At 39.3% G+C, this 26,973-nt stretch overlaps 1 protein-coding gene across 5 annotated transcripts in view; it reads left to right on the forward strand.

Moving 5' to 3' along the window:
• The window catches only part of Tomosyn (syntaxin-binding protein tomosyn), a 476,384-nt gene that overhangs the window by 250,372 nt on the left and 199,039 nt on the right, over positions 1-26,973 (forward strand). For all 5 annotated transcript variants that reach the window (XM_083123931.1, XM_083123933.1, XM_083123935.1 and 2 more), the window contains exons 3-4: positions 19,910-20,092; positions 21,873-22,007. In XM_083123931.1, coding sequence (XP_082980057.1) covers positions 19,910-20,092; positions 21,873-22,007 — 318 coding nt within the window. The remainder of the gene's footprint in view (positions 1-19,909; positions 20,093-21,872; positions 22,008-26,973) is intronic.

Consider the following 26,973-nt stretch of genomic DNA (forward strand, 5'->3'; position numbering starts at 1 on the left):
AGGTCCGTTGGTAAGAGAGATCTTATCTTGAGCCGACCTGAAAGCCAACTGAACTCCGGCCCTCGCTGCGCTGGCTTTATACTCACGGTGGCGCATGGGTGGTGAAAATTTTAACTACAAGTACGCGTTGCTAACTATTTTTTTTTACATATAGCAAACTTCGTACTGAGAAACATCCAAGAAGTAACATTAAGAAAACACTAGTGGGAAAATCACTAGTCGCACGTGTCAATATAAACTAAATCTGTGTGCATTCAGACAATACAATTGATATTGAGCCTCGCAGAACTCTTCAACGAATTGAACAGTATAAATGACAATAAATGATAACATTCACCGAATACAGTGACCACGCGGCGTCGAAGGTAATAAACGTAGAGGTGAATCCGTTAGCGTTTACAGAATACAGCCACCACGCAGGGTCAAATAATACGTAGAGGTAGATCCGTTAACACATTTAAACTAAAAGCGTACGCTTCGCAGGGACTTTTAGCATGCACTCTTTATCCAAACGTTCTTAACAAAATATAATATTGCGACCGCGCAGGGTCGTTAAATGTGGCGACCACGCAGGGTCGTCACACCCTAAAGTGTACTTCAACACCAATCTAACAAATCTGTGTAAATATGGTAAACGAGGAAGAACAGTTCACAAAAATATAAAATATATAAAACTTTACGGTAATTTCAAAAGATGAAACAGAATATCAGTACGCACTGCTATGTATCAATCCAAAAATCAGATACATATACTACAACATACAGTGTTATGTACATAATGATAATAAAGATAAGCACATTAGAATTACAATCAATAATACTCGTGTAGCCTCTTTCACAAATCTAATGTAGTATTAACAAAAATTGGACTTTTTATATGTTGATGCTGCTTGGATTTTCACATTCGTAGCATCCGGTATGTGAACATAGTACTTAGAACGAAGTTAATAGTGTCATACTTTGCATATTCGTTGCAAGTTTTGAAATTTTGCTAGTAGGGTGTCTTGTTCCACGTACGTATTTCCCTGAGGACATTTTGCTCATTCTGTATACTGTAATTGCTTGAAAGGAAGTAGAGGTGTGTTAATGGAGCTTCGGAATCGGTAATCGTTTCGCAACAACTATAGATTCTAGGTCGTTGTCGGATGAGGAGGAGCATCGTTGTGATGCAAATTGTCGCCTGCATGCTACATCCCCGCTCGATCGTGATAGATTGAGCGTCTTCGTCGCTCAAACTTCCAGCAAGACGCTGCCACAATTAATGCTCTTTTATAGAAAATCGATTTACAGACAGGCCTCGGAAGTACGTGAAGACATTGAGTTGAGTCTCCGAAAAACAAGTGATTCTCAGACGGGCTTAGAACTAAGAAGGAGCATGAGGGCTCCTTTCACGGAGCGAGTGCCTGCAGGAGACAGCAGCCAATTGGTGCTTATGGAGGCACTTAATGGAAAACGTTGGTGCTTACTGCCTAAGCCGGGCGTATATTTGAGTAATGGGCACAGTTTTCTATTACATTCATTTCCAGTGTACACTGGAGGGGTTGGGGAAGGTAAATTTAATACCCGACAAAACTTGTTCACAGGTAGCGATTTTTTCCAAGTTCTGATCAAATCTGGCTCATTTGTTCACAATTACGAAGTAATTTACGGCCTCTCACTGACCTGGTAAACCTGTAACATCAGGAAAATTGGCGTAGGAGTGAAAAGGTTATGAAATTGTGTAAAATAATTTTAAAACTTCGAAAATCGAGAAAATTGGATTTTTTTGTGATTGCCAGTCTCTAATCTGGGGAAAAAGTCACACTGCAATTTTTTCTTCTTTAGCAACGCCGAATAGCATTTGATTACCATCCTAAGTGAAGACATCATTTAAGCTTTACCCTACTTTTACCTTGAGTACTTTCAGCAATGCTGAATAAACACAATTCTTTTGATTACTATCCTAACTGAAGACTTAACATTTAAGCTTGACGGTACCTTTACCTTGAGTAATAACAGTCTTAGAAATTCTGCATTCCAAAAGCTGGTGGTCAAGTGTAGTCCAAGGTCGTTATTAGTGATGTACTTTTATATTTTGTTTGCAGATGATACAATGTAATGGCAGACCCTAGTGTCGGAGTGGTTAGCACATCGCCCTACTGTCTTCTGCCCCGCACCTCCAGCATGTTACGTTTAGGCCGTTCGCCGGCTTAAACTGCTTGGATGCAAGAGGATGTGTGTATGAAGAATGGAATAAATTACGCTCATTGCTCTTTACCAATATTTAATAGAATCGCACAAGTGACGGGGGCGGGGGGGGGGGGAGATCACACACGTGCCAGCAAGATATCTAAACACTGACAATGATAAACCCCAAAGTGTCACCACTGTACCTGATTTCCTTTGCGGTTCCTCGGCTGAGTCACGACGTGGCGCTCTATCGGTCCATCGAAGGTGTCCTCAGTGGGTTCGCCCAAACCTTTTAAATGGACCGACTTAACGCTGTCACTCCCAACACACTTCGCACTTCGCTCCCTCCATCAAGACTCTCCCGGCGACCTCTCGTCACCCGGGGACTGCTGGCGTTTTTGATTACACAGAATTTTATTTCCGGCTCGTGACACTACGACGACAAGGGTCCCGGGTTCGAATCTCGAAATTAGCCAAAAGTGGCACAAAAAGCGAAGTAAAATAAAGCAAATAAATCAATCAATCGATACAACGCAATGTTTCATCTGTTGTACATTTTGTATTAAAGTACTCAGTTGTGTTTTATAACGTGCTCGGCACTTGAATATTTATGTGAATAGGTAAAATATATAAAATTTAATAAAGGCTATCACGTCTGTTTCTTTAAGGTTACATTTATATTAAAAAAGTGATTATTTTCTGTGCAGTACACGGTGTATGATATTTCTCCTGCTAAATTTTTGGTAACGCTATCACTCTTCCGTTCGCTGCGTCGTCCACCAAGGATGCGCCATATATCTTCATGTCAAGGAGAATTGAAGCGAGTGTCAAGTGTACAAAGGTGTTCGATTTGTCATATCTCCCGAAGTGGGTGGCTTCTCGCTTGGGCTTATATGTCTGTATCAGGCAACCTGTCATGGTGGAATTGCGCCGCGGGATGACCATATATAAATTCGTAGCTATAATGAATATATTGTATTCCTTCCTTCCGTACATTTTTGTTACTTACCCCAGGGTGTGTGTCGTAACAATGCGAGTGAAATTAATTTTGTTGCATGATTTGGAATTATTTTATAAGGCCGTAAGCAATTTTTGTGCTACAGTTCTGTTACTCTTTCTTGCACAGTAGCGAGATACAAGAATGATATTGATCGAGTTCATTTTTTGATTATCGTTATGTGTCTGTCTCGATTAATCAAAATAATTTACAATAACTTACCACATTGCGTGTCTTCATGGCGAGTGGTCAGCGTAACTTCCCATGAAGCCATATTTCCGAGTCATGGTCATCTATCATTGTCTTCGTTCAACCCTCCGTTTCATCTATTTGCCATTCATCTTCTATTCCTTAACCCAACAGTAAAAAAAGCAATTTAAAATAACAAAACAAATGACTTAACATTCAATATTTGACGAGAAAGTTCGTTGGAAATATAAGGGGAAAAAGCGGGGCACCATCGAAAAAATTACAACCCAAAATTTTGAATCCAAACTTAAGAATGGATATAAACATATAAAAAATCATACCAGGATTTCAGCCCTTAAAAACTGCGTGTAATTGCATTTCTGTCATCAATTATTACGCAGTTTTGATTGAAGGGGAAAAGAATACTTGGATATACTAACAAGAGGCTTCCCTGAATTTTCATCATATTTGGTGTGTGATGTCATGAATCCAAGGTAATGCACGCTCATAGTTTTGTCTATAGTGTCTTTAAGAGTGTTTCTACGAAAGAAATTGAAAGGGCCGTTTTTCTTGAGAATGAGAAGAGATCGAAAAGAATTAACTTTCCTATCTTTTCATAGTTTATAAAACAGTTTCTGAAGTTTTAATGTTCTGTTTATAATACAATTCAACAGCTATGCACAAATACACTACACTGTATCTCACCCGCCTAGGTGTAATAACCAGACCCCGAATATTTATGTAATATCAAAGTGCAAAATATGTAACAATAATTGATAAAATATGTACCTAAATATGTATTATCAAAAGGATATGTAGCTAAATATGTAGTATCAAGGAATATGTAGAATTAATAATAATTGAGTATCAAGCAATTTTAAGAATTCTGCTAGATATTTATTTTATATGATCATATTCAACATAATTTTAAGGACATAAGTTGTTCAAATTAAAATTAGTATCCAATTTATAAACTCAAAAAAGCACAGCAACGTTTACATATTTAAGAAACGAATTTTGTAAACTATTAATTACATTTCACATCGCAAATTATTGTAGAATATGTAAATATGTAAGAGAGTTCTTTGTAACTTTCTAAACAAATTGTAAAAAAAAAACGTCTACAGAAGGAACAATCGAATGAAAATAAATTCAGGAAAGTAGCTTTCTTGTCCAACGATGCCAAGTTTCTAGGTGCTTTGCCTAAACCTAAAAGCGAAACGAAAATGTGTAACCAGAAAAAGGGGGGGGGGGGGGTTGAGAGAAACTCCAACATATTTTGATAAATAACAGTTCACATATTCTTTTTGGTCCTCGGCCTTTCTTTCGACTTGGTAGTCAATTTTGGGTGATCGTAAGCGCTATGCATCTCCTTGATTAGAAAATATGACATCACATGAGATACAAATTTTCTTCATGTTTCAGAGATCGTAAATATAGGAAAAAGGATCAAGATAGGAAAAAATTACCTAAATATGTTGTTTTATGTAAAGTAAATTAGCAAATATGTAAAATATGTAATATCCTGGCAAATATGTAAAATTATGTAACATAAAACTGATGCAAAATCATGTCTGTTACATAATTCGTTGACATTTTCCTGTTCAAGGTGTGTATCTAGAAAGGAATAGAATATGTAATTACATACAAATCCAGGCTCTAGTAATAACTAAGGATACTCGATACAATTTATAAATGTTGAGAGCATATTGGCCCTGCAAGACCGTACGAGTCTCCCACTGCCGCTTTGTGCCGTACGTTTGTTTCTTTCTTTCCCGTCTGCCTCGTAGGTCCAACGTAGTTCGAGTAAGTTGCGATGCGAAGGGAAACAAAGTTACCTTCTTGCCTCTTATCGAGGATAATTTAATTTGAGACCGGTTCTTCAGATTCCTCACGTTTAAAACTCGAGGAAATTGCCAAAGCCCGCGCTCTCCAGTTATTGATTGTTGTCATGGTTTGGCCAAATTGCAATAGCAGTGGGTAATTGGAAGCGTTAAGTTTTAGCGGTGACAAATTCATAATTGCATAACGGGTCTGACGTGGTTCAAATTCAAATTCGAATATTGCTACCGACAGCAATATTCACGTTTTATCTTGTTTCTTTTTGTCGACGGTTAATCTTCATGCTATGTCTTTTGTCTGACTTATCAGAAAGATGAACGTTTTGTAATTAGTTCACTTGGTCCATGTTGCAGTCAATTATTTGAAATAATCGAGATGCAAATTCTGCCATCTGTTTTATTCTCATGGTCGCGAATATCCTATATGGACATAGCCAGGATACAAATAAAACGTGCGGATGTAATTTATTTTGGCTCATCCTTTTTCAGTTCGTATTATCACGGTTGAAAATCACTGTGCTGCACCTTATATGCAAATTGAATTTTTATCGTGTTTCCAAAGGTGCAAAGGTACTATAGTTGAATCTCGGCCCCGAATCATCGTTGTGGAGATGAACAATATTAGTATGTATCCCATTCCAAATGTCTTTCCACCGTTTGCACTTCTACGGTTCCAAATTCCTCCTGGACCAACATATTCCGAGCTCGTAGTAATTTTAGGGTGACGCTGAGGCTCTAATTTTGAAATAAAGCGGATATGTAATTAGTGGTATAGGAGGAGTTGAGAGAGAGATCAAGGGTCGTCATCCACCAATGTGTTTTCACGCGCCAGACCCCTTGACCAACTTAATGAGCTGCCAAGCCAGAGGTTCAAGGTTCGAGCCCTTGTCAGGCATGGATTGTGTTTGTACGATCATCCATTCTATCTCTTCATCATTTAGCCAGCCAACCTCCTTGGTCCCGGGTTCGAAACCCAGCCCGGGCATGAGTGTTCTTTGTGAGTGTCCCTTCATCAATTTCATCCTCATAGTCGCGATTAACAGAAGACGTAGAAAGGTGACGTAAATTAAACAGAATGGAAGTAGTAGAAAGCAGAACTTTTAAACTAAAAATTTATATCTGTTTGATACTCCTGCGGAAATGAAGGGTGTATTATATTTGAGCGAAATCGGCCAATTAGTTTCAAGCTGGCGTGTTCCATCGAGACATATTGATCTATCTTCTGCAACAGCTATAAATCCTCAAGTAGTGATACAGATTTTCATTGGAACGAAATTATCTAAACGTTTCAATACGCCGATTTTGAGCATCCCGTTATTGAACTTTCAAAAATACACTTTTCGCTTTTTTTCCACGGAAGCGAGACTTAGTGAAGAAAATCGCTGTTCTAAAACTAGAACTTCTCTCGAAACACTTTTCGCTTTCCAGTGGCACAGTTATTCTACTCTTTCCCTTAAGCTTGACAAACGTTAGCGTGATTATGTAGAGTGCTTACACAACTCTCTTCACGAGTCTTAGCACTCTTGCATGTGCAGCCAGGCCGTATTTCTGGGGACTCCATCCTCATATTGCTATTTGCTTTACGTCGCGAAGGTACATATTGTTTAACAAAGACTGACTCTCTGTGGAGAGGATGTTTGCGGAAGGCTATCTGTCATGACGGTGAAGAATTTGTCTTCTCGAAAATTGCTACTCACAAATAGGAAACGGTACTTGATGTGTAGCTGGGCCTGCGAGGTAGGATGTGTTCGGCCATCGCTAAGACTGCTCGAAACGAACGTGATTTATAGCCTACCAAGAAAATAAACTGTCGCTGAAGACCAGGAGCAGGACGCTTTATGAAAGTCGCGTTTTTTTGTACGTGGCGATAAAATTCAGGGAGTGATTGCTTTGCAGAACGGAGCAGGTGTACAGTTCAGTACGGTGAAGAGGTTTTTTTTTTTTTATGCGAAATGCCAATGGTGGCATTGTGAATAAATTATGGTTATTCACGAGGAAAATGTAGCCGCCTAGGTGGCCGAAGAGATTTAGTGGTTGACTCATGATCCAAACGTTTGGAGTTAGAGTCCCGTCCTCGGCATGGATATGTTTCTTCATCCGTTTCTTCTACATATCATTCATTTTCATCGCCGCGATTAGCTTACATACGCAAAAAAGTGACGTAAAATGATTAAATACACTTCTTGAATTTAGTTTGAACACTTCAGGTACACTGTAACATATTTATTGATCTTTGCCCTTTTTTAAAATTAAATTGCTTATCCTGTTACGAGGTGAAGAATCTACGATGATGTTTCCAATATATGAGGGGTTCAGATCACATGTGGCGTAACTCCATTCAAGACAGTTTTGATAAAAAGACACATTAAGATAGCTTAGTACTATGTTTAGCTGTTGGAGCACGAACGTAGTGGTGCCTCTACGAGCAAGAATTTGAAATTTAGGAGATACTTACTTCTAGCACTGAAATATTGATACTTCACAGTTCTAAGTAATACATGCAACTCGGTTTCCACGAAATTTGGAGTTACACCACTTGTGCTTTGAGCCCCTCGTATATTTCTCAGATTAAGTGACGTATGTTTTAAAATCGTAGAAGTATGCACGAGTGATACATAGTTTAAAACTTGGTCCAAAAATTAGGTAACTGTGAAAATGGAATGGAAATAACAGCTTTCGTATTCAATTTTGTCCTCTTTTTTTCTATTCTATTAATGTATTGCCCCTTTTACTCTTTCAACTGCTCATTGATAATCCATTACGATTATTTTTTTTCAACCATGGAAGATTTACTCCGTTCATGTGGGTAATGATGTCCTCCTCCGTAGACGAGCGGGTTAAGGCGTTCACTCGTCTTGAGATCGTTCGCTGAGGGACGGCGTAGGTTCGAATCCGGCTCTGGTCGGAATTTATTCGGCCTAGGTATAGGGCCGGTGGCAACCCACCATCGTGAGGAAATTGGGGAGCTCCGAGTGAGTGAGCGTAATCCGGTCACGGAGACCTACTATAACGGCTGGGGATACGTCGGGCCGACCCCCCGACTATTCCAATACTGGTTGAAGATCTCCACGCTTCGAGGTGACGAAGGAAAGCGTGGGAGGGAGACCGGCAGTCGGTAGGTACGCCTAGGCCCTCATGGGCTGTTTCGCTACGGATTATGTGGGCAATGATTACTTTCTTGGTTGGTGCCTATAGTTATAGTAGGATCATGTTTTATTAGTTAGTTATATTTAGTTGGGCTATGTAAGTGCTGTTATTCGACTGTTACTCTCAATATGAAATACATGTACGTCTGTGCAGTAATGCCGCAAACCTGATCATGAGATATCAGTATTTGAGAAGTATCTGGCGTAAATGTTTAATGCCAACATTTGTGTTATGTACACTTCAAGCTCAGATAAACTCTCGGGATTGAACGTACAGTTTAAGGTGGAACCCAAACCACTGTGCAATGTGCTTCCACCGGGCATTTTATCCGGAAGTTCTTGATTACAAGGCAAAAGTGTTACCACTACGCCACAGAAGAGGTCCTAATGTGTGATCAGTTCATTTATTTATTAACAAATGATGCCACAGAACATTGTTCCATTGAGGCATGCATACATTTTGTGCATTACATACATTTTGCACATATACTTGTGCATTACATGAATTGTTTTACTAATTACTTTCTCTTTTAAATGATTGAATTGACATACATACAACGCTCGGGTCATTTGCTACCACTTCATTATAATTTTTACCCATTTTCCACATCGGAGATATCTTTACATCAAACATTGAAAGATTATTCAGCAAAAATATTCGTTCAAATCCCGAACGTTGTGTTCAAGGATCACTGTTTTCTGCAACTGTAATTATATAAAGTTGGTTTAGTGAATTAACAGTGAACTAATCTTAAGTTTCATGTAAACTCTGCAAGTTCCCGTGCCTTCAATTTTCAGTTTACCGCACCCCTCCGTACAACTGGAAAATGTAACCTAGACGTCTCAATCCTATGGCTTCTGCAACCATCCGTACGCTGCGCTATATTTGGTTGCAGAACTCCCAGGTATTTTAGTACTTCATTGTTAAAACTGTGTGCCAAGAATACATTCGAGTAAATTGGTGAACAGAAATCCGAACACAATAATTGTTGTGTTGTGATAAAATTATTGTAATAAATGCATTTAAACACACACACACACCGAACTACTGGGAATGAAACTAAAGAGGACGCGTGGTAGTGAGCAAGGACATTTAAGTTTTGCATTGTTGAATTAAGCAAGCTTATATAGTCAGTGTTTTTTTTTTTTTTCTCAGAAATTGTACATAATAAATTAGAGAAGCGTTTGTCCTTCCTGCACAATTTGATATCAATAACTAACTTCCGACCCCTGGATTTAATCAGAATTACAATTGAAATTTTTAAGCATTCTTTAATAGCCTTTAAGAAATAAATTTGGAAATAAATTCAACTTGAATTCCCATGGGTATACCACAATAGTTCACAAATGTTCTGATTAAAATTGGAATGACCTATAGGAACGCGACAGTACTTTTTCAAGTAGGTTCCAGTGAATTTAAGGAACCATGTTGAAATTAGGGAGCCTATGTAGACATGGTTATTATAAGGCTTTTACGTTATTCATTTTTCACGTGTACAGTCACGGAAACTTCTGGGTTGCATTGATTCTATTGAAATTCAATGGTATCGTCCTTGACTGTATAAGGTTTCTGTGGGAAATTATCAATAACATTGGGAAGAGCGATTGTTTCTATCTTCTCAGGCATTTGCCAAGAAATTTATCTGCCCGCTCGGAAAGAAAAAGCTCATTATCTTTCACAGAACAGTCACATAATGATCTTTTGACATATCAACCTGTTTTATTTTTAATACCAAGTGTGCTTCGTTCTATTGTTTCTTACTGTTGCATGGAGCAGTAAGACTCCGAGTTCGAGTTTCTGCTAGGAAATTGTGTGTGTGGTTGTTTGTCCTTTGTTCTTTTTGTCTAATCGTTGTTTCTCATCGTCTCGATTAGACTAAACTGGTAGAAAAGCGACACCAAATATCAATAATATAAAGTGCTAAGTTTATTCGAACAATGCAAGTGTCGGAACTTCGCGGCAAAGTTACGGAGCCAGAGTTCCTAGTTTCAAATCGTGGATGAGCCATTCGGTCCCCCTCCACTTAGGTTAAATTGTGTATCTACTCTTGTTACAATTAACATCAAAGAGTTTACGAACACTGTATATGAATGAAGATTATGTGAAATGAAAATACGTTAATTGTGAATATTTTCAAGGAATGTTCAGCATTTTTAGCTTACCCGGAAAACTAGAAAACTCGGAAAAGCCATGGAAAATAACCTACGAGAGAAAAAGCCGTGGGAAATTCAGGAGCTTTTAACAATACATCCAAAAATCTAGAAAAGTCAGAGAAACATAATTGTTTTTATACTCGTAGGATTTGCAAACTTGGAAAATGTTGCAATATTTCTATTGAGCCTAAATTTTAGTTCTGATTTTTTTTTATACGGTAATAGTTTTTAATAAGATTTATTTGTATTTTACGTTGCATTTCTGCTTCTTTAGCCTACCTCCGTGGAGGAGTCGTCAGCACTGCACGCTGCGAGGCCGTGTGTCCCGGGATCGAATCCAGACTTCGGCATCGATGCTCTTTGTGAGTCTCCCTTCATCATATCACTCATCCTCATCTTCGCGATTAGCGAAAAGTGGCTGAAAAGCAATGTAAAATATAACCTAAATAAACCAATCAATTCTGCCTCTAGGCTAATGACGAATAATATCACCGCTCTCAATATACGATTCGGCAACAATATTTACTATCCGCGATGCTGTATTTCATTATGGTTATTTAGCACTGTTTCTACCCCTTTGTTAATTATGACGATGGGCAATGTTTGAATGGAACATCAAAATAACGCAGTGGAACATACATGCCCAAAGCGTCTCCAAAAGTCCGTTGAATATTACCGAACGTCTTCACACTTTGCTGGCACTGAATCGCTCAAGTCGAGATACTTGAAGAAAGATGGGTTTCCTGGAAGCATTTTTTTTCCCCCGAAGGATGAAAAGGTTTCGCCTCCACGTTGCATCGATCATTGTACATGTTTGAGTTCCACCTGATCGGCATCAAACGAAAAGATAATCAGGCTCCCAGTAGAAGAGCGGACACATCTCTCTCTCTCTCTCTCTCTCTCTCTCTCTCTCTCTCTCTCTCTCTCTCTCTCTCTCTCTCTCTCTCTCTGCATTCGGAGAATGTGTAACGAAAATACTTTGAGACCCTTGAGCCTCATAGATGTAACGGTGGCGTTCTGCGAGGATATACGTCAATTGAGGTGCTTAGGTGCTGACGTCAGAGACAAGCTGAGCGGACAACTGTCGTGGAGAAAGAGGGGATTTGTGTGCTATCTTGACATTCCGTTCTGAAGGAATTTTTCTCCCTCTTTTCTTCTTTACGGAGCATCTAGTCATCGATCGGGTACTCGTAAAGCTCTCTCTTTTTTTCGTTAAGGAGATTCATCATTGAGCTGGATGAGTAGCAGCATCCCGTCTTCATCTTCTTTCCTTGGCTTTTGAAATTTCATCCTTTTCCTTCGTGCACTGATGATGCTCTCGACTATCCCTGCATTGGAAAGAGGGAAAACTCCATTATCTTACTTTTCCCGTTCTTGCTTTGGAATCGTTAAAAGTTAAGCACGATTTAATCTTCTTATTTTTGCATTTTTGGGCGTAAGTCTTTTCCGAGTTTCCTTTTTCGTCATGAAGATCAATGCATTTAAAACGAACTTTTCCGAGCCCTTCAATTCAGAACTCACTTTTTTAATTATATTTTTTTATATTTCGGTTGTTTTACATCCCCCTCTCTTTTACGCTCTCTCCCGGAATCTGCGGAGCAAGCGAACGAAAACAAGTCTCTGCGAGAGTAGTGATCCGAGAGGGCTTGCCCAATGAGATGAGTGGGAAACCAACAGTTTGCAGCATTGTTCACTTATTTTCACCGCCCACTCAATTTCACCCCTTCTCTACCGTTATGTGCAGCGTTTCTTCACAAATTCCCGAGACGGAGTATAGGTTAATTGCGATGATAAGGATGAACTGATGCGACAAACATAACGATCGATTCATCAATGTTTTATCCATGATTCGAACCTTGAACCTCTGGCTCCGGAGATCGTTACGCTGATTACTCCGCCACGAAGGCGGACTCTGTTCTTTATCAAGGACGAGCTTAGGAACAGATCCGACGCCCTCACTTAAATATACTTCCCATATACTAAAATAACCAAAATACTTGTATGCACTTCGTTTTATATGAAATTAACTGTAATTATTGCCCTAGTGGCGGAGCAAAGTGGTCGATCTCGTCACCGGGTTCGAGCCCCGGTTTGGGCGTTGGTATTCTTTGTAAACGTTTCTGCATGAATGTCATCTAATCATCGCTCATTCTCAAAGTCGCGATTAGCCAAAATTGGAAGTAAAGTGACTTAAAAACAGTACAAATGACATTTATTTTTCCATCGTACTGATATTAAGATAAAGATTCCACAACGTTTAGGAATTTTTACTAGCAATATATAAACTAGAGCTCTGAATGTATGTACTTAAATTTTACACCTGTTGTCTCCTCATCTAATGACATTTTATTATTAATGTGATGTGTCTTTATATCAAAATACAGCTCTGTTTTTGTATCCTTTACACGAGGATATTTACCACCTTGGTGGACGAGCGCGTTGAGCATTCGATCCATGATCTCGCCAGTGTAGATTCCTTGTTAAGTCCTGTCCTGAGCATGGGCGTTTGCGCAAGTTTCCCTTCGTCAGTTACATATATTTATAATACATTAACTGCAAATGGTAGAAAAGCGATGGAAAATGTAATATGAATATCTTTTAGATTTATTTTCCATTGCAGACTTTTGTCGAGATTGTAAGTAAAAAGCTAGAGAATATATAAGGGTATAATGAAACTCGATTCACTAATCAGACATCACACATGTAAGTGTTGTTTGGCTGCTCCACTGGGTTATTTTTTTTTTCCTTTTTGTGTTTATATAATATATGTAGACATATTGCAACAGATCAATGAATTATAACAACAATCTAGTTCAAATGAAAACAAGTAATATCTCGAGATCCTCACCAGATATAACTTAAAATTAAAGTTAATATCATTCCAGTCACAATTTTTCAAATTTAGGAGGTATTCAATGTTAGCTAACAAATTACCGAACGCCCTGATTGAAAATCATTTAATTAAAGCTGCCTTTATTAATTTGAGATCAGTCCTACGAGGCACGTCTTTGTGCTAATTTCCTGTATGAATAATTATACAGGCATTATTCGCGATTGCAGTTAGCTCGAGTGAAGAATTACTAATAATTTACGAAACGTTACGTGCTACAAGCCAGACTGGGGGCTTTCAAACATAGACGCAAAGGCTTGTGTTTGTGGTAAGGCTCGTTCTCTGTTTAATCCCTAAAGGGCCGATGCTGAGTTGTGCGTTCATCTCTCCCTCCCCTACCTATCACCGACCTTTTGCGAAATAAAGAGGGGCACTAAGCCTGGATTAGTAAATGCATGATGAACGAGATACGCAAGCTAATTACGGAACTTTAGGAGGGGAATTAAATGCGCTTCTCTGTAAACAAAACCTGGAGGAAAATGGTAATATCAGAAGGGACCCAATCTTTTCTTCGGCCCTGTTTTGTGTGTGTATTTATTTGCATTTTGGTATTGAGGATAAAAACCTGCATGACGGGATGTTTTGATTTGGAGACGTGACGACAGGGAATTAAATTTTGATCGAAGCGAACACTCCCTGAATTTACGTTCAGAAGTATACAGTTACGGACACTTCTGGCCTGTGACAATCCCATTGACTCTGTGTGATGGTTACAACACTGTCCCGGGAATCTCTGGAGCAAGCGAAAGAAAACAAGTGGTGTTGTGCGCAAGTAAGACTCGAGAGGAAAGTTGAGTGCATGGAAGGGAAAACGTTGCTGCAGCGCACACTGCTTTGATCCGCCCGCTCACTTTTCCCCCCTTCTCTATGGTTATGCGCGGTCTTCCAGATTCCTGAGACAGAGCGTAGTGTCCGTGACTACAAGACGTAAAATAATCTCGAATCCGTAAGTTTGCCCCATGCTTTACTTGACGATACTAGTGTACGTTTTGGCGTGCTGGGGTAATTGCAGGCAAAGTAAGAAACGTGAATATGTATGTACAGCCCCACTCCTCGAGACGTACAAATGACAATCTGACTACGACCTTGTTCATTGACATCCATCGGTGTATTCTTAATCGCAGAAAAAGGCAGAGTATTGCATGCAAAGTTAACAAGTGACACTGCAGATATTCGTACAATTGCAAAGTGAAACAACTCGCCACCTTTCCTGGTGATCTTTGTTGGAGGGTTGGGCAGCTCAGATGTTTACCTTGTTTTCCTTTGCCTGTAATTATCGTCGCTAATTCTTAAATTTATCCGATACAGTACGGTATTGCGATGACTGTACGGCACTCCGGACGAAACACGTGGCAACGTGGTATTTCTGACTACAATTGAGGCTCGTACCAGTGTATAGCATCAACATTGAAAATTCAAGCACTTCGGATTGAAACCCACATATTTCCAATAACCTCACCCTCTTTCCATTTTTTGTTGTGTGCTCTAGTGACGGAGTTGTGCTATGTAAATCACCCTCTGTTTTTGTAGCAAGATTTCTCTGTTGAATCGGAAGGTAGCTTAAATGTTGCGCTTTTTTGCAGCATTTGTATTTTTTGATACATTTCCGTTGCTTTTCTACAGGGTGTCCCGAGATTATATTATGTAGTACATATTACCCCTTAATATGACATATTTATTTATTATAACATATGTACCTATTTATTTACGTAATAACATACTTGTAAACTTTACGCTACAGTACATAGTTTACTCCGTGCATTGTCATTCGTGTACCCACACACACGTCTCTGGCCGTTCTTCAACACTTATGTCCGCTCACATCAGCCATTGCGCAACAACTGACATACGAATTCGAGTGAGCGTTCCATGTGACCTTCGGAGCAGGGGTGTCAACCATAACATGTATATCATTCTCAAGCAATCCAATTTTCAACACGGTCGCAACAGGATGCATGCAAGTACGGGTACGGAGTCTTCTCGGACGTACTGCCGACCTTCGTGGCGGAGTGGTTATCAATCCTTATCTTCGCGATTAACCAAATCTGGCAGAAGAGCGAAGTAAATGAAACCAAATCAATCATTCTCGGATATACTGTACATCCACATTCATCACTACAACAAGGATGAAATAGGTGAAGGAACAAACGTAACGTAACGTTCATGTTTTACCCAAGATTCGAACCTAGAACCCTTGGCTTCGTACTACGCTATTCTGGCTTTCTTATTAGTTCCCGAACGAAGGCAAACATTGAGAGAAAAGGGAAGAAAACAGCTTAAATTGGCTGGCTTCAGCAGAGATCGTGTTTCATTCACCGCTGACCTTTGTCATATTTGGTAGCAAAAGAACGGAGATGGGTAACTTCAGAGACAAATAAGGTTCCCTTGTTGGCGTTCTTCCATCACCGAACACAATGTAGAGAGAAGGCATGACGTCATTTTTTAGTCGCTTCGAAAATCTAATGAACCTCTCAAGTCCACATTGAGAGTACTCGTCGACAAAACTTGGCTTACCCAAGTCGGGCCAACATCGTAGCTGAGACGGGAAAATTGGTTCCAGAGTTACATAATCAAACAACTTGAATTGGACATTACTATGAGCATTTTCGGTCGGTGATATTGCATGCAAAAGTCTCAAGATGTTCGCATTAGGTTTATTAGCTGGAATTTCAAAGTTTCCGTACCTACACATGGATATCTAGAGAGCCTTGGATCCAATTCGTGGTACGGTATTTTTAAATGTCGTTATTAATCAACGCTCTAGGGAAAGAAGTCTGCTTAAGCATCTTCAAAATATTTTCTAGTGTTCTGTATGCGCTTCAGTTCTCACTGCAGCGAATACTTTTAAATTGTAAACCGAGTTGAAGTAGGTTAAAACACCAGAGAATGTTGTGCGAATTCATTCGTAATATCTTCAGAACCTGGGTGTAAGGAATGGCCTGAGAAGTTACCCAAAAGCCAACCTCACTTCCACGCAGTTTTGCAGGACAAGAGGGCTCTGGCGTCTAGACCTGCGGCCAGTATAATACTGTGTAGGGTTGTGTGTTGTCTTTTCTCCATATTTGTACTAAGTGCGCCTTTACAGCCTCATTTTTGAACATGGGTAAGGAGATTTTGATTTTATTTATGGTAAGGGGCTTGGTCCCATGCAATATGACGGGTGCAAATATCTTAGCAGTGACGCACCCACAATGTTGAATTCATTCGATCAATCTTCAGAACCTAGCAGGGACTTTCCCATGGCGTAGTGGTAACGTCGTCGTCTTATAATCAAGGGGTCCCGAATTCGTTACTCTGCGCAGGCACCTAGTGGTTTAAACTGTAGGTCCAATCCCGATTAGCCTAACTGTGTCAGGGGATTTGTTTTGGTATAGTGAGTGGGAAATCTAGCTAGGGGAGAGTATGGAAATCTCAATTCGGGGAGAAAGGGTCAGATGCGCGAGAAGCACAGAGTACATCACTCGTACACAATATTTCGAACAATTGCAAATCAATTACTTCCTGTATTATTCCTTAAGAATGGTGTTTCATGAAGCAAAATCTCAATCCGATGTCTAGTGTAACGTTTAAAGGAGCAAGAGTTCACGAGTTCGAATCTCAGATGAAGCATGATTATTTTATGTCTCGCCTTATCCATTCTCATCGTTTTTATTAACTCAGAAAGACAAAGAAAGGGTATTTAGAAATAAAGAAAAAATCTACTTTGTATGTAAATAGCACATGAGAGAAACGAGTTCTTGTACCAAAGAAACAACTAATGTAGTATTGATCATTTTTAATGTGCTTTCATGCAGCATTTTTTCCATTATGGATGACAAAAGCGACACATGCATGCATGTTATTATTGTTGTGTATGCTGTTAACATGCATAGCTAGATCAATGGAAAAGGTGCGTTTAAGTATAAGACGAGTGGTCACATTTAGTGTCAGTGCTGGATATACCATTTATTGTGTAAGGAGAAGATACAAGCAAGAAAGTACATGTATTTCACTAAAGAGGTACTTACGTGGTAATGTGTGTGTGTGTATATATATATATATATATATATATATATATATATATATATATATATATATATATATCCATCCTTTGCAGGTCAAAATATCAACGAGTGAATGCGTAGGAGATTTGTGAAATGTTATCGTATAGTATTGACAGTCCACAGCACATTTCTTCAGGTAAAGTTTCCCGTCCTCTTTACCATTGAGGCACATAGGAGAATGGGGAGGTAGGACAACATTCGGCCATTTTTGGGGGGTTATGAGATCAGCACCATGTTCCGTCCCCCTAGAGTGTCCTCCGGGTAGTACCCATTTATTAGATGCTGAATGAATCCCAGACCCACTTAATGCAAATGTAAGGTCAAAAAAGTTCCAACCTTAGATCACCTACCCAGGAGTTCGAAACCGGATCCCCTGCGTGGCAATCAGACGCTGTACAGCTGCTCCGATCAATTCCTTAAATCGAGCAGAATTCGTTTGACCGTTAATGTTTGCAAGAAATATGTATATTGAACTCATGAGAATAGAAGTAGTTAGTAGTACGTACACCCGTGTTCGTTGGTTTTTTTATATTCTCGTACACGTATAATTACATGTAATAGAATAGTGTTGTTCTAAAGAAAAATATCAATGGCTCTAGATCCTCTGGCATCGAATCCACGATATTATGATTGGTTGGTTGTTTCCTCCTCTATCTTCCAATACAATGTGGAGAAAAGACAGTCGCTTCGAAAATCTAATGAGCCTCGATATGGCAAATGCAAGAATCGAAGATGTTTAATATTCAACCTTGCTCTTATTTGTTTATTTTAATTCACTTTTTTTCCTACTTTAGGTTAAACGCAACGTCAGGGGGATGATGAATAGATTGTACAGAATGAAATATCCACAAAGGAACATTTCTTGACTCAGGGTACCAACGTGGGAACGTCCTATTCACTCCACCACGGACGCCGAGTATTAATATAGCGCATATCTCATTTTAATGGTCATAAATTCTCCGAAAGAAAAAATCGAGAGATGTGAATTATTAACAAATGAATTTTAATTTCACGCTAGACAATTAGCGCGTATTGATAGGAAATATGTATGCACGAAAATTCGCTCAGCCGTCAGGTCAGCAGGATACGAATTCAGGGCAAATCAATTGGTCACTTTTAATTACGGAACGATTGTTAACCGTTCGTCAAAACTGTGAATACCGCACACGGACAAATCTGCGACTTTTTTTCCCCACATGTAAATAGTATTAATTTGATTGTTGCTTTCGGGCGAGGTGACAAAAAACAAATAGAGGAAATTAATTTAGTTTTGTGTGTGTTGGGAGATAGCAGGAGAGTTTATATGCGTCGGAGGCATTTACGGAATTTCATGTTCAGGTTCCTACTTATTAACCATTATTACTGACTTTATGGCCAGGGTTCAACGTGAAGATTGGAATTTGTTCACAATGTGTAGCGGTCTGCGTGGTATCTACCAGCATTAGAACGGGAATTGCTGCTGCGTATAGAAACAGGAAAATAGGTCAGCTGGAACGTACCTGACAAGCGATTAAAATCTCTACGGAGTTGAATTTCCTCGCTGCTAAATCGCGGCACCGTGCAGAACTCTTGACATGTCACGCTAGTGTTGGTAGCATCGCGGGGAACCTTAGAACATTTGGTCTTATTTTAATCGGATCGAAGCAGGATATGTCCCACATTCACGCCTACGTCATGAGAGCCAGCTCGTTAAGACCTGGTTATAATCATTAATCCGATAAGAAGTGAATTTGACTGAACAGTATATTTGCCTTCCGGAACTGAGATCATGCGATTACGTTTGGCAAGTGGGTTGATCCGCCCCTGTCCATGTAATCGTCGGGGAAGGGGCCGATGACTGCGGGGTACGATTGCTTAAAGAGCCGCATCAATTTGTTTATCCCTCCTCGCTGCCCGACTTTCGCCAACCTTCGTGGCGAAGTGGTTATCACATCGCGCTACGACGCCAGGGTTCTCAGGGTCGAATCCCGCCCTGGGAATGGGTGTTTTTTGTGAGTGTCCCGTCATTAAAATCATCACATCACATCATCCTCATTGTTGCAATTAGCCAAACGTAGCAGAGAAGTGATTACATAACAAAAAAAAAAGTCTGACAGAATTTCGATTTCGTCACCACAGTTTGATTGCAGACGTGGCCGTGGGTGTTCTTTGTAACTGTCGTTTCATCAATTTCATCTAATCAGTGATTCATCCACATATTCTGACACGTCACCAAAAGTTTCGTCAGGAAATTCGCGAATAGAACAGACTAATATTCCCCTCGTAGGCAGATCCCACATGAAGAATTAGGTCTCCGAAACGACAGACTGAAAAAAGACCCATATACGAACTACATTAATTATAGTTAACATACTGCAATTAGTGTGATCAAATCTTAAACAAAATATTGTTAAAATGTTTTTTTTGTGTGTGTGTGTGTGTGTGTGTGTGTGTGTAAAAGATTACATTGCTTTTGAGCATTTTCCTTAACTGGTTTCCAGACTAGGTCGGCCTGGTGTTGACTTCCATGTTCGACACGATGGGGAACCCACGGTGATTCAGATACAGTTCCTCGTGAACGAGGGAGCTCTGGTCACGGCCACATCCGATGACAGCCTCAACCTCTGGAACTTCCGACAGAAGAAACCAGAGATCGTTACAACCCTCAAATTTCAAAGAGAGAAGTAAGTAATTTATTTATTGTACAGTTACAAGCAAAGTCTGCCTGTGAAGCATGCTATTTCCTGACAATTAAGTAACATATTAAAGAGCAAACGTTTCACATTGCATAAACTGTAAGAGATTATCTTAATATTGCGAAAAAGGTAGTTGTCTGATTATGTGGACTCCAACTCACTTGTGATCGTGCCTGTTTTGATTTCGTAATTAATTATGTAGAACGTATAATGTTACTCTCAGATGTTCAAAATAATGATGTCACAAAAATGTCTACAGCACTCGCACTTGGGTCTACAGCTAAATATTAGCATCTTACACGCAATAAGAAGAACGGTACTTTCATTTAGAAACACATCTTTACTGTAGTAGGAGCAACAATGACATAATGTATCCACTGGTATTGGTTAAGGGAAGTAAATACAAGTTTGTAAATACAGTTTTGAAAGTACTTTTGGTGCAAGTTGCAATCTTGTGTCCAATTTATGCAAGTGTCAAGTCCAATCTATATAGGCCTACATTTAATCCTCATCCATTCTCATTGTCACAAGCAATGCAGATGGAAAGCTATTAGAATGCCAAAGATTTTCTGATGAACACAAAAATAATTTTGACTCCTAAAAAGTAGATCGTAAACGTCAAGTGACTAAAGCAGGGGTTCCCAAACGTTTTCGTTTCACGGCGTCCTTAGTGTTTCAAGAATTTTTGGCGACACCCAAGTCAGAATATATGCCTATTGTAACACTTTCGGCGCTCAGTGTGGCTACGTTGCTTGCCTTAAGTTAAAAAATAAACACATATTTCAAAATGTGTAAAAAGTACTAAATAAGCACATATTGGGAATAAGTGTAATTTCAGTGGAAACATTGGAACATTTCGCGGCGTCCCTGTAAGCCAACCACGGCGTCCCTAGGGCGCCCGCGGCGCATACTTCGCGAACCACTGGACTAAAGTATTATATCAGTGCGAGCCCCCATATATACAGTATGTTTCCAAATGAATTCTTTGGATTTAAGATGGTTGCGTATTCGTGGCCGCGGTGGCTCAGTCGGTAACGCGTCTGACTACCATGCTAAAGGAGCACTTGACCTATTTTTTTTTCTTTCTTTTCTTTTTTGTGTATTTGGAGTTTACAGGGTCAGAATGGTAAGTGATACGTCAATCTGAAGGAAAAACTATTAGCGAAACATATATTACCTTATACATGATCTGTGTCCAACTTCAGTTGCACGAACAACATCAAGGTGATAAGAGGAATTCGTGCCATACTCGCTCCAGCATGTCAGTTTCCTCGTACCACAGCAGTTGCGATGTGAGTTTTTATCTCGTACAGTTGGCCTCCTAAGTCACCAGACCGTCGTCGGAGGATACATGCTATCGTTGCCTACAACTCTGGATGAACAATAAATCGTATCTGATGTATAGTCGTGAGAACAGACATGCTAGAGCGAGCATGGCACGAATTTCTCTATTGACGTTGTTAATTTTATACTCTTGAATGCAATTGCATTTGTACACTTGAAACATGGTTAGTAGCACACTAATGTATCTAGGACTGGTCTGAATATTAATTTTAAAATTGCCAGGAAAAAATGTAAGATACAGGGAATTTGTTTTGCCAAGATGAGTTCGAACCCAGAGTATAAGATAATGTACATGTTTTCGACATGTAAAATGAAGAGAAATACTAATAATTAGCAATAAATTGCATTGTAATATTAGTTGAGAGATGACATATTTCTACTTACAAATGGAATGGTGAGTGACAACCCTCACTTTTATTTTCAGAATAACATGCATTCATCTCCCATTGCAAAGCAAATGGCTATATGTTGGTACTGAGCGAGGAAATATTTTCCTAGTCAAAATAGCGAAGCTTGAGCTGTCGGGCTACGTCATCAACTGGAACAAAGCCATCGAAGTGTAAGTAGAAACTTTCAAGTGTAAGCATGTTTATTTTTTATTCAACAATTAATGTTTTCCAGTGTGTCTAATTTACTTCGTGTCCATTTTGTGGCGAAGGTTGAATCGGATTTATTTTTCAGTGATCTTTATGCGGAGCAGTTTGTGTATATTATATTATGGGGTCCAATTATTTTTGTAAGCTATTAGGGTAGCGGTTTTATTTTTATTTTTTTAGCTCGCGATGTCCTTTTTTTACGTGAATGGTGCTGATTTTCTCCCACTAACACCCAGTTTCCCGAGCAACAAATGTAAATGTTGATCCCTGATAGACCATATTATCCACTTCCAATAACAATAGGATATAATAGTTTCAATTGTAACACAAAATATTTCCAAAATGTAACACCCAATGAAACGTAAGTACACTAAGTGACATCTTTAGTATTTATTATTGTCGGCTAAAGGTAATAATACCTTAATACTGCACATCTAACGGAGCACTTCTCATTTTGTCAAGTCGAAAAATCAGTAGTTAAATGTGCATAAGTATCAAGGTATGTAAACAAAAAAATTAAATAATAAATTTTCGAACTATAAAACAGGGGAAATAAAATTTCGCACGTAATTTATTAAAACATTCCTCCACTTCCGCTTTGCAAATATTTTTCTAGTTGACATTACTCTTCAAAAATTCACCCTAGGTACCTGGTAAGTTCTGCCTCTGCTCCAGTGTTTGACAACGGAAGGACAATTATGCTGACTTTGTGCAAGGAACACAATTTTTTTTTGACTTAACAGTCTCAAAATAATTTGCGGACTCAGACACGCTAAGAATGGCGAATTGGAATGAGATAAATGCCGAACGAATAAATACAATGTCACGTCACGTCTTGGCAGTTTACCTTTTTTGGATACAGGCAGTTTGAAGAAAACTCGTTCGTCTCATTCTCACCCAACAAATGCCCGCAATTGCAACATAATGAATCTTGCTCGTAAGCTTTAAGTGACCTCTTCGAGACTGTCGAACACGGGATCAGCCTTGTTCATGAAAATGCATTGCTATTTTTCTGAGAAAGGAGATACGTCAAATTTTCATCAAATATGTCTTACGGCAAACATTTGGCACAGTCTTAATAATCTTCTTTCTGTACCTTATATTTTGGAATACGGAACCAACAACAAAGTAGAGCTAGCGTGAGAGAACTTGAGATACGTTTTCCCATGAGTAATAGAGAACCTTTCAGTTTACTCTGCTACTTTACGCTTCAACACAGCCGCTGATATAACGAGTGCTGACTCTCGGTGCTGAAAAGATAATAAAACCTTCCTTTCAGAGATATACCGCTGCAGTCACAAGCTGGATTTCACTCTAGAATACAAGCACATTTTTCATTCTGAGAGATTTCATAAAGTATTCGAGAACCTTCTGTAAACTTTGCCTTAGGTTATCCTTAGACCTAGCTCAAAGCAACATGTGCAGAAGAGATCGTAGAGATGAAGAATCTAATCCTTGGAAACAAACATACACAGCTACATGATTACATCCATACGTTTATACCCCCTCTCTCTTTGATCCATTCACCATGGTGGAATATACTTTTGGATATTCGGGGTGATTTAGCTTTATTTTGAAGATTTTCCAAATGGGCAAAAAGGAAAACTTCAATTCTATAAAAAAAATGTTGCATTGAAAGAACCGGGATTATAATATCATGGAGATATACAGCTACTGAAAGGCAAATAAAACTACTTGCCCTTATTATCCGAAATGTTACAGATAATCCAGAATAGGATGTGGATTCGTTGTTCCAGAAGAAGTCGAAACCGCCATATTACGAGGCGAATAGTTACAAAATCGTGAAAAGACCAAGACTTACTGCCTGAGAATATAGTCTCATTGTTGATATCAGCAAATTAGAATGCGTGGTATGTGAAAAATTCACCTGAACTAAATTGATTGATTTTCTCCGACACCGAGGCCACAACTATATAGGAGTTCAGAGGAGACCACGTGAACGAGACTCACATTCGCGAGACAAGACCGTGCCAAGTATCGTGTCGTCACCATTCCGGAAGTGGGGTCTTCAGAACGTATTTTAGTGCGAATCTTTGTCTGAAAAACACCCTGTTAGAAGGTGGAAACGTTACGTTTATAGTATATTACGTGTGTACTGTGTTATTTTACATTACATTCTGCCTTGGTCAGCATTTTGAGTGTTTTATTTAACATGGAAACAAGGCTTAATTCCTCGAATGTTTTGACGCAGATTTTCCGCAGAACGTTTCTGCAATAGGCAACCTTTCCAGGAAATCGTCACCACTTCTTTAGTATCCATGCTCAGCTTCCCCATGCAGGTACTGTAATCTGGGTCTCGGCCTAAGTGACCCGATAACAAGTTCTCCTTCCGCTCCGATGCCAAGTTCCGATGGGTCCGCCTCCAATTCCTCCTCCGCGGATCTGCTTCCGCCCGTTATCCGTCGGTCATCTAAGGCGATTGGTTGAACCTTCCCGGATTTGTCTCCGGTCTTCGCCGTTCGAGAGGGGTCAGTAGGAATGGCTGATCCCCTGGGATTTTCCAACACTTTGCAAGGTTTCTTCTGCATCGTCGTAAATTTTCATAGCCATTAGACCTTCACCGTATTGGATCGGGTCTCCGGTAACTTAATGCATGGTGGTGGTAGTTGCTACCAGGACGGACTGGAACTAAAATTCCGTTTTTACATTTCTGTTAATGAAGCCCGCAGTGAAAATTGCGTTTCCATTAACCCAGAAAACCTGGAATAGTCATGAAAATCGACTGATGGCTGACAAAAGTCATCGGAATTTCTTTAAAAACCTGGAAGAAGTGAGAACACAAAAGAGGATCGTAGTGTAATCATACGGAAAGTTTTTGACACATTTTTGTAGACACTAATTTATTGCAACATGTGTTTTGATGCTAAACAATATATTTTATGAAATAGTGTCTCTGGCAATTACTTTCCGTTTTATGGTGGAATTGTGGAGTAATAATAATTTGTTATTAAATTATTTAATAATCTTAAAGTAAAATATATATTTTTATTTTCATCTGTAAGAGTGCAGAGCTTTAGTATGTTCTTTATATTGATCGTGATCTGTAGATTCTTAGGTGTCTCACAAAATAATGTGTCGGTGAATACTATGAAACTACACTGTAAAGAAAATGGCGTTAAATCGACAAGCAATGGTCCCAACAGGTCCACACCACATTTTGGCATCGTTTCACCTTAGTAGTGTCAAAGTAACACAGGGAAATGGTTGCAGTCAACACAATTTTACCACCACCGAGGTTCACTCTTCTTGCCCTAACTCAAAAAAGACCTAACCGTTAAAATTCAAATTTTGAGGCTGGAGGGGAGACCATCCTCTCTGTCTCTTTGAATCCTCACCAACCTGGCGAGAAAGAATTTCCTCTTATCGCTAGCCGAACGAAAGGCGACCTTTCCAGCTGTTTGCCAGCTCGGGCTGCAATTTGGAAACTTCGGAACCTCTCTTCAGAACCAGGCGGTTGAGAATCACTAGTCTTCTAGTTTGCCCGTGAAATTTTCAAATGAAAAGTGAAGAAATGAAGCAATCAAGCCAAGATTTTTGGTGTGTTGTAAGGGAGCATTACCCATTGCTAAAATTCAACAAAAGCGTTTTTCGCTCTGTCCTAATACATAGATCCATGACTTGTAGCGACCAACTGAAATTTAACCGTGCCTTTATTCATCATCTTAGAAGAATTCTTTTGCCTTTATGAAGTAGAGCTTGAAAGTGTTATAGAAGTTAATTTTGAAGCTTTGCATCTTTTATTAGTTGCTCCCGGCGTGTAGAATGCCGAGGGGGGAGAGAGAGAGAGAGAGACGAACGGAAGACGAACAGAATTGTGCTTGAGTGGATTGAAACCTGAAGAAATTTTACTGCGCCGGGACCCAGAATTCACAACCATTAGTGACTTAGAAGAGCAACAAAACTAATTTGTCTCGGAGGAACTTTCGGAACTTTATGGGTTGGTCGTTTCCTTTTTTTCCTTCCGCAACAACTCCTGAGGTTTCTTTCCTTTCCTCGTAAAGAGTGGCATTGGCAGAACAAAGAAGAGAACCTGGAAAGATGAAATTGTGTCGCTTCGAGAGAGAGAGAGAAGGGGGGGGGGGGCAAAGATAATGAGATTCCAGTTTTGGAAGCAGTTTCCGAGTGGAAGAATTGAACGTGATCACTTAAATTACACCTTGAGTGAAAATGAAGTTTTTCTTCTATGTATATTCATGTTGGAAACGCTCTGTAATTCACCCATATTTTAAAGTTAATAACATCCGCAATACTTGCACAGAAAATCGGAAAATATATTTAGCATTTTCAGTATTTAGGAAGACGTTTTAAAACAAGTATTTCTGTAAGTTGATCAATGTAAAGAAAATTGTTGTTAAAAAAAGATTTCGGAATATAATCCATAACGTACTTTTTTTGATTCTCGTATTTCTATTTTTATTTATATACATATGTACGTATGTCTGGCAATAATATTGCAAACACTGGTGGCCGGGTCTTTCATTTTCTATGCGAGTGTCGCTTTATCAATTTCATCCTCATCTTCGCGATTAACCAAAAGTGACAGAAAATGGAAATAAAAGAAATCAAATCAATCAGTCAACTTATTATTGCAACTGTATGAACTTTACTTTCGGAGGTGTGTTAGGGTGACGTTTTGAGAAGGCACCCAAAAGTCAACCTCACTTGCACGTACTACACTGCGGTAACTGCAATGTTGCATGCCAACGAGGCTCAGGCATCTTGACCTACAGTCAATATAATCCTCTGTTGGGCTATGTATTGTCCGGTGTTTTGGTTTTATATGTGCTGATTTCCTCTTTACAGCATAAGCTTATAAGCTGTGTATGGAGATTTTAGTCCTCAGATAGAGTAAGAAGCTTCACCCAGTACGATGTAACGGCTGCAATAGCCTAAATGCTGACGTACCCA

The sequence above is a fragment of the Lepisma saccharinum genome, chromosome 6 (genome assembly GCF_977018435.1).
Source record: "Lepisma saccharinum chromosome 6, izLepSacc3.1, whole genome shotgun sequence".
Classification (NCBI taxonomy): Eukaryota; Metazoa; Arthropoda; class Insecta; order Zygentoma; family Lepismatidae; genus Lepisma; species Lepisma saccharinum.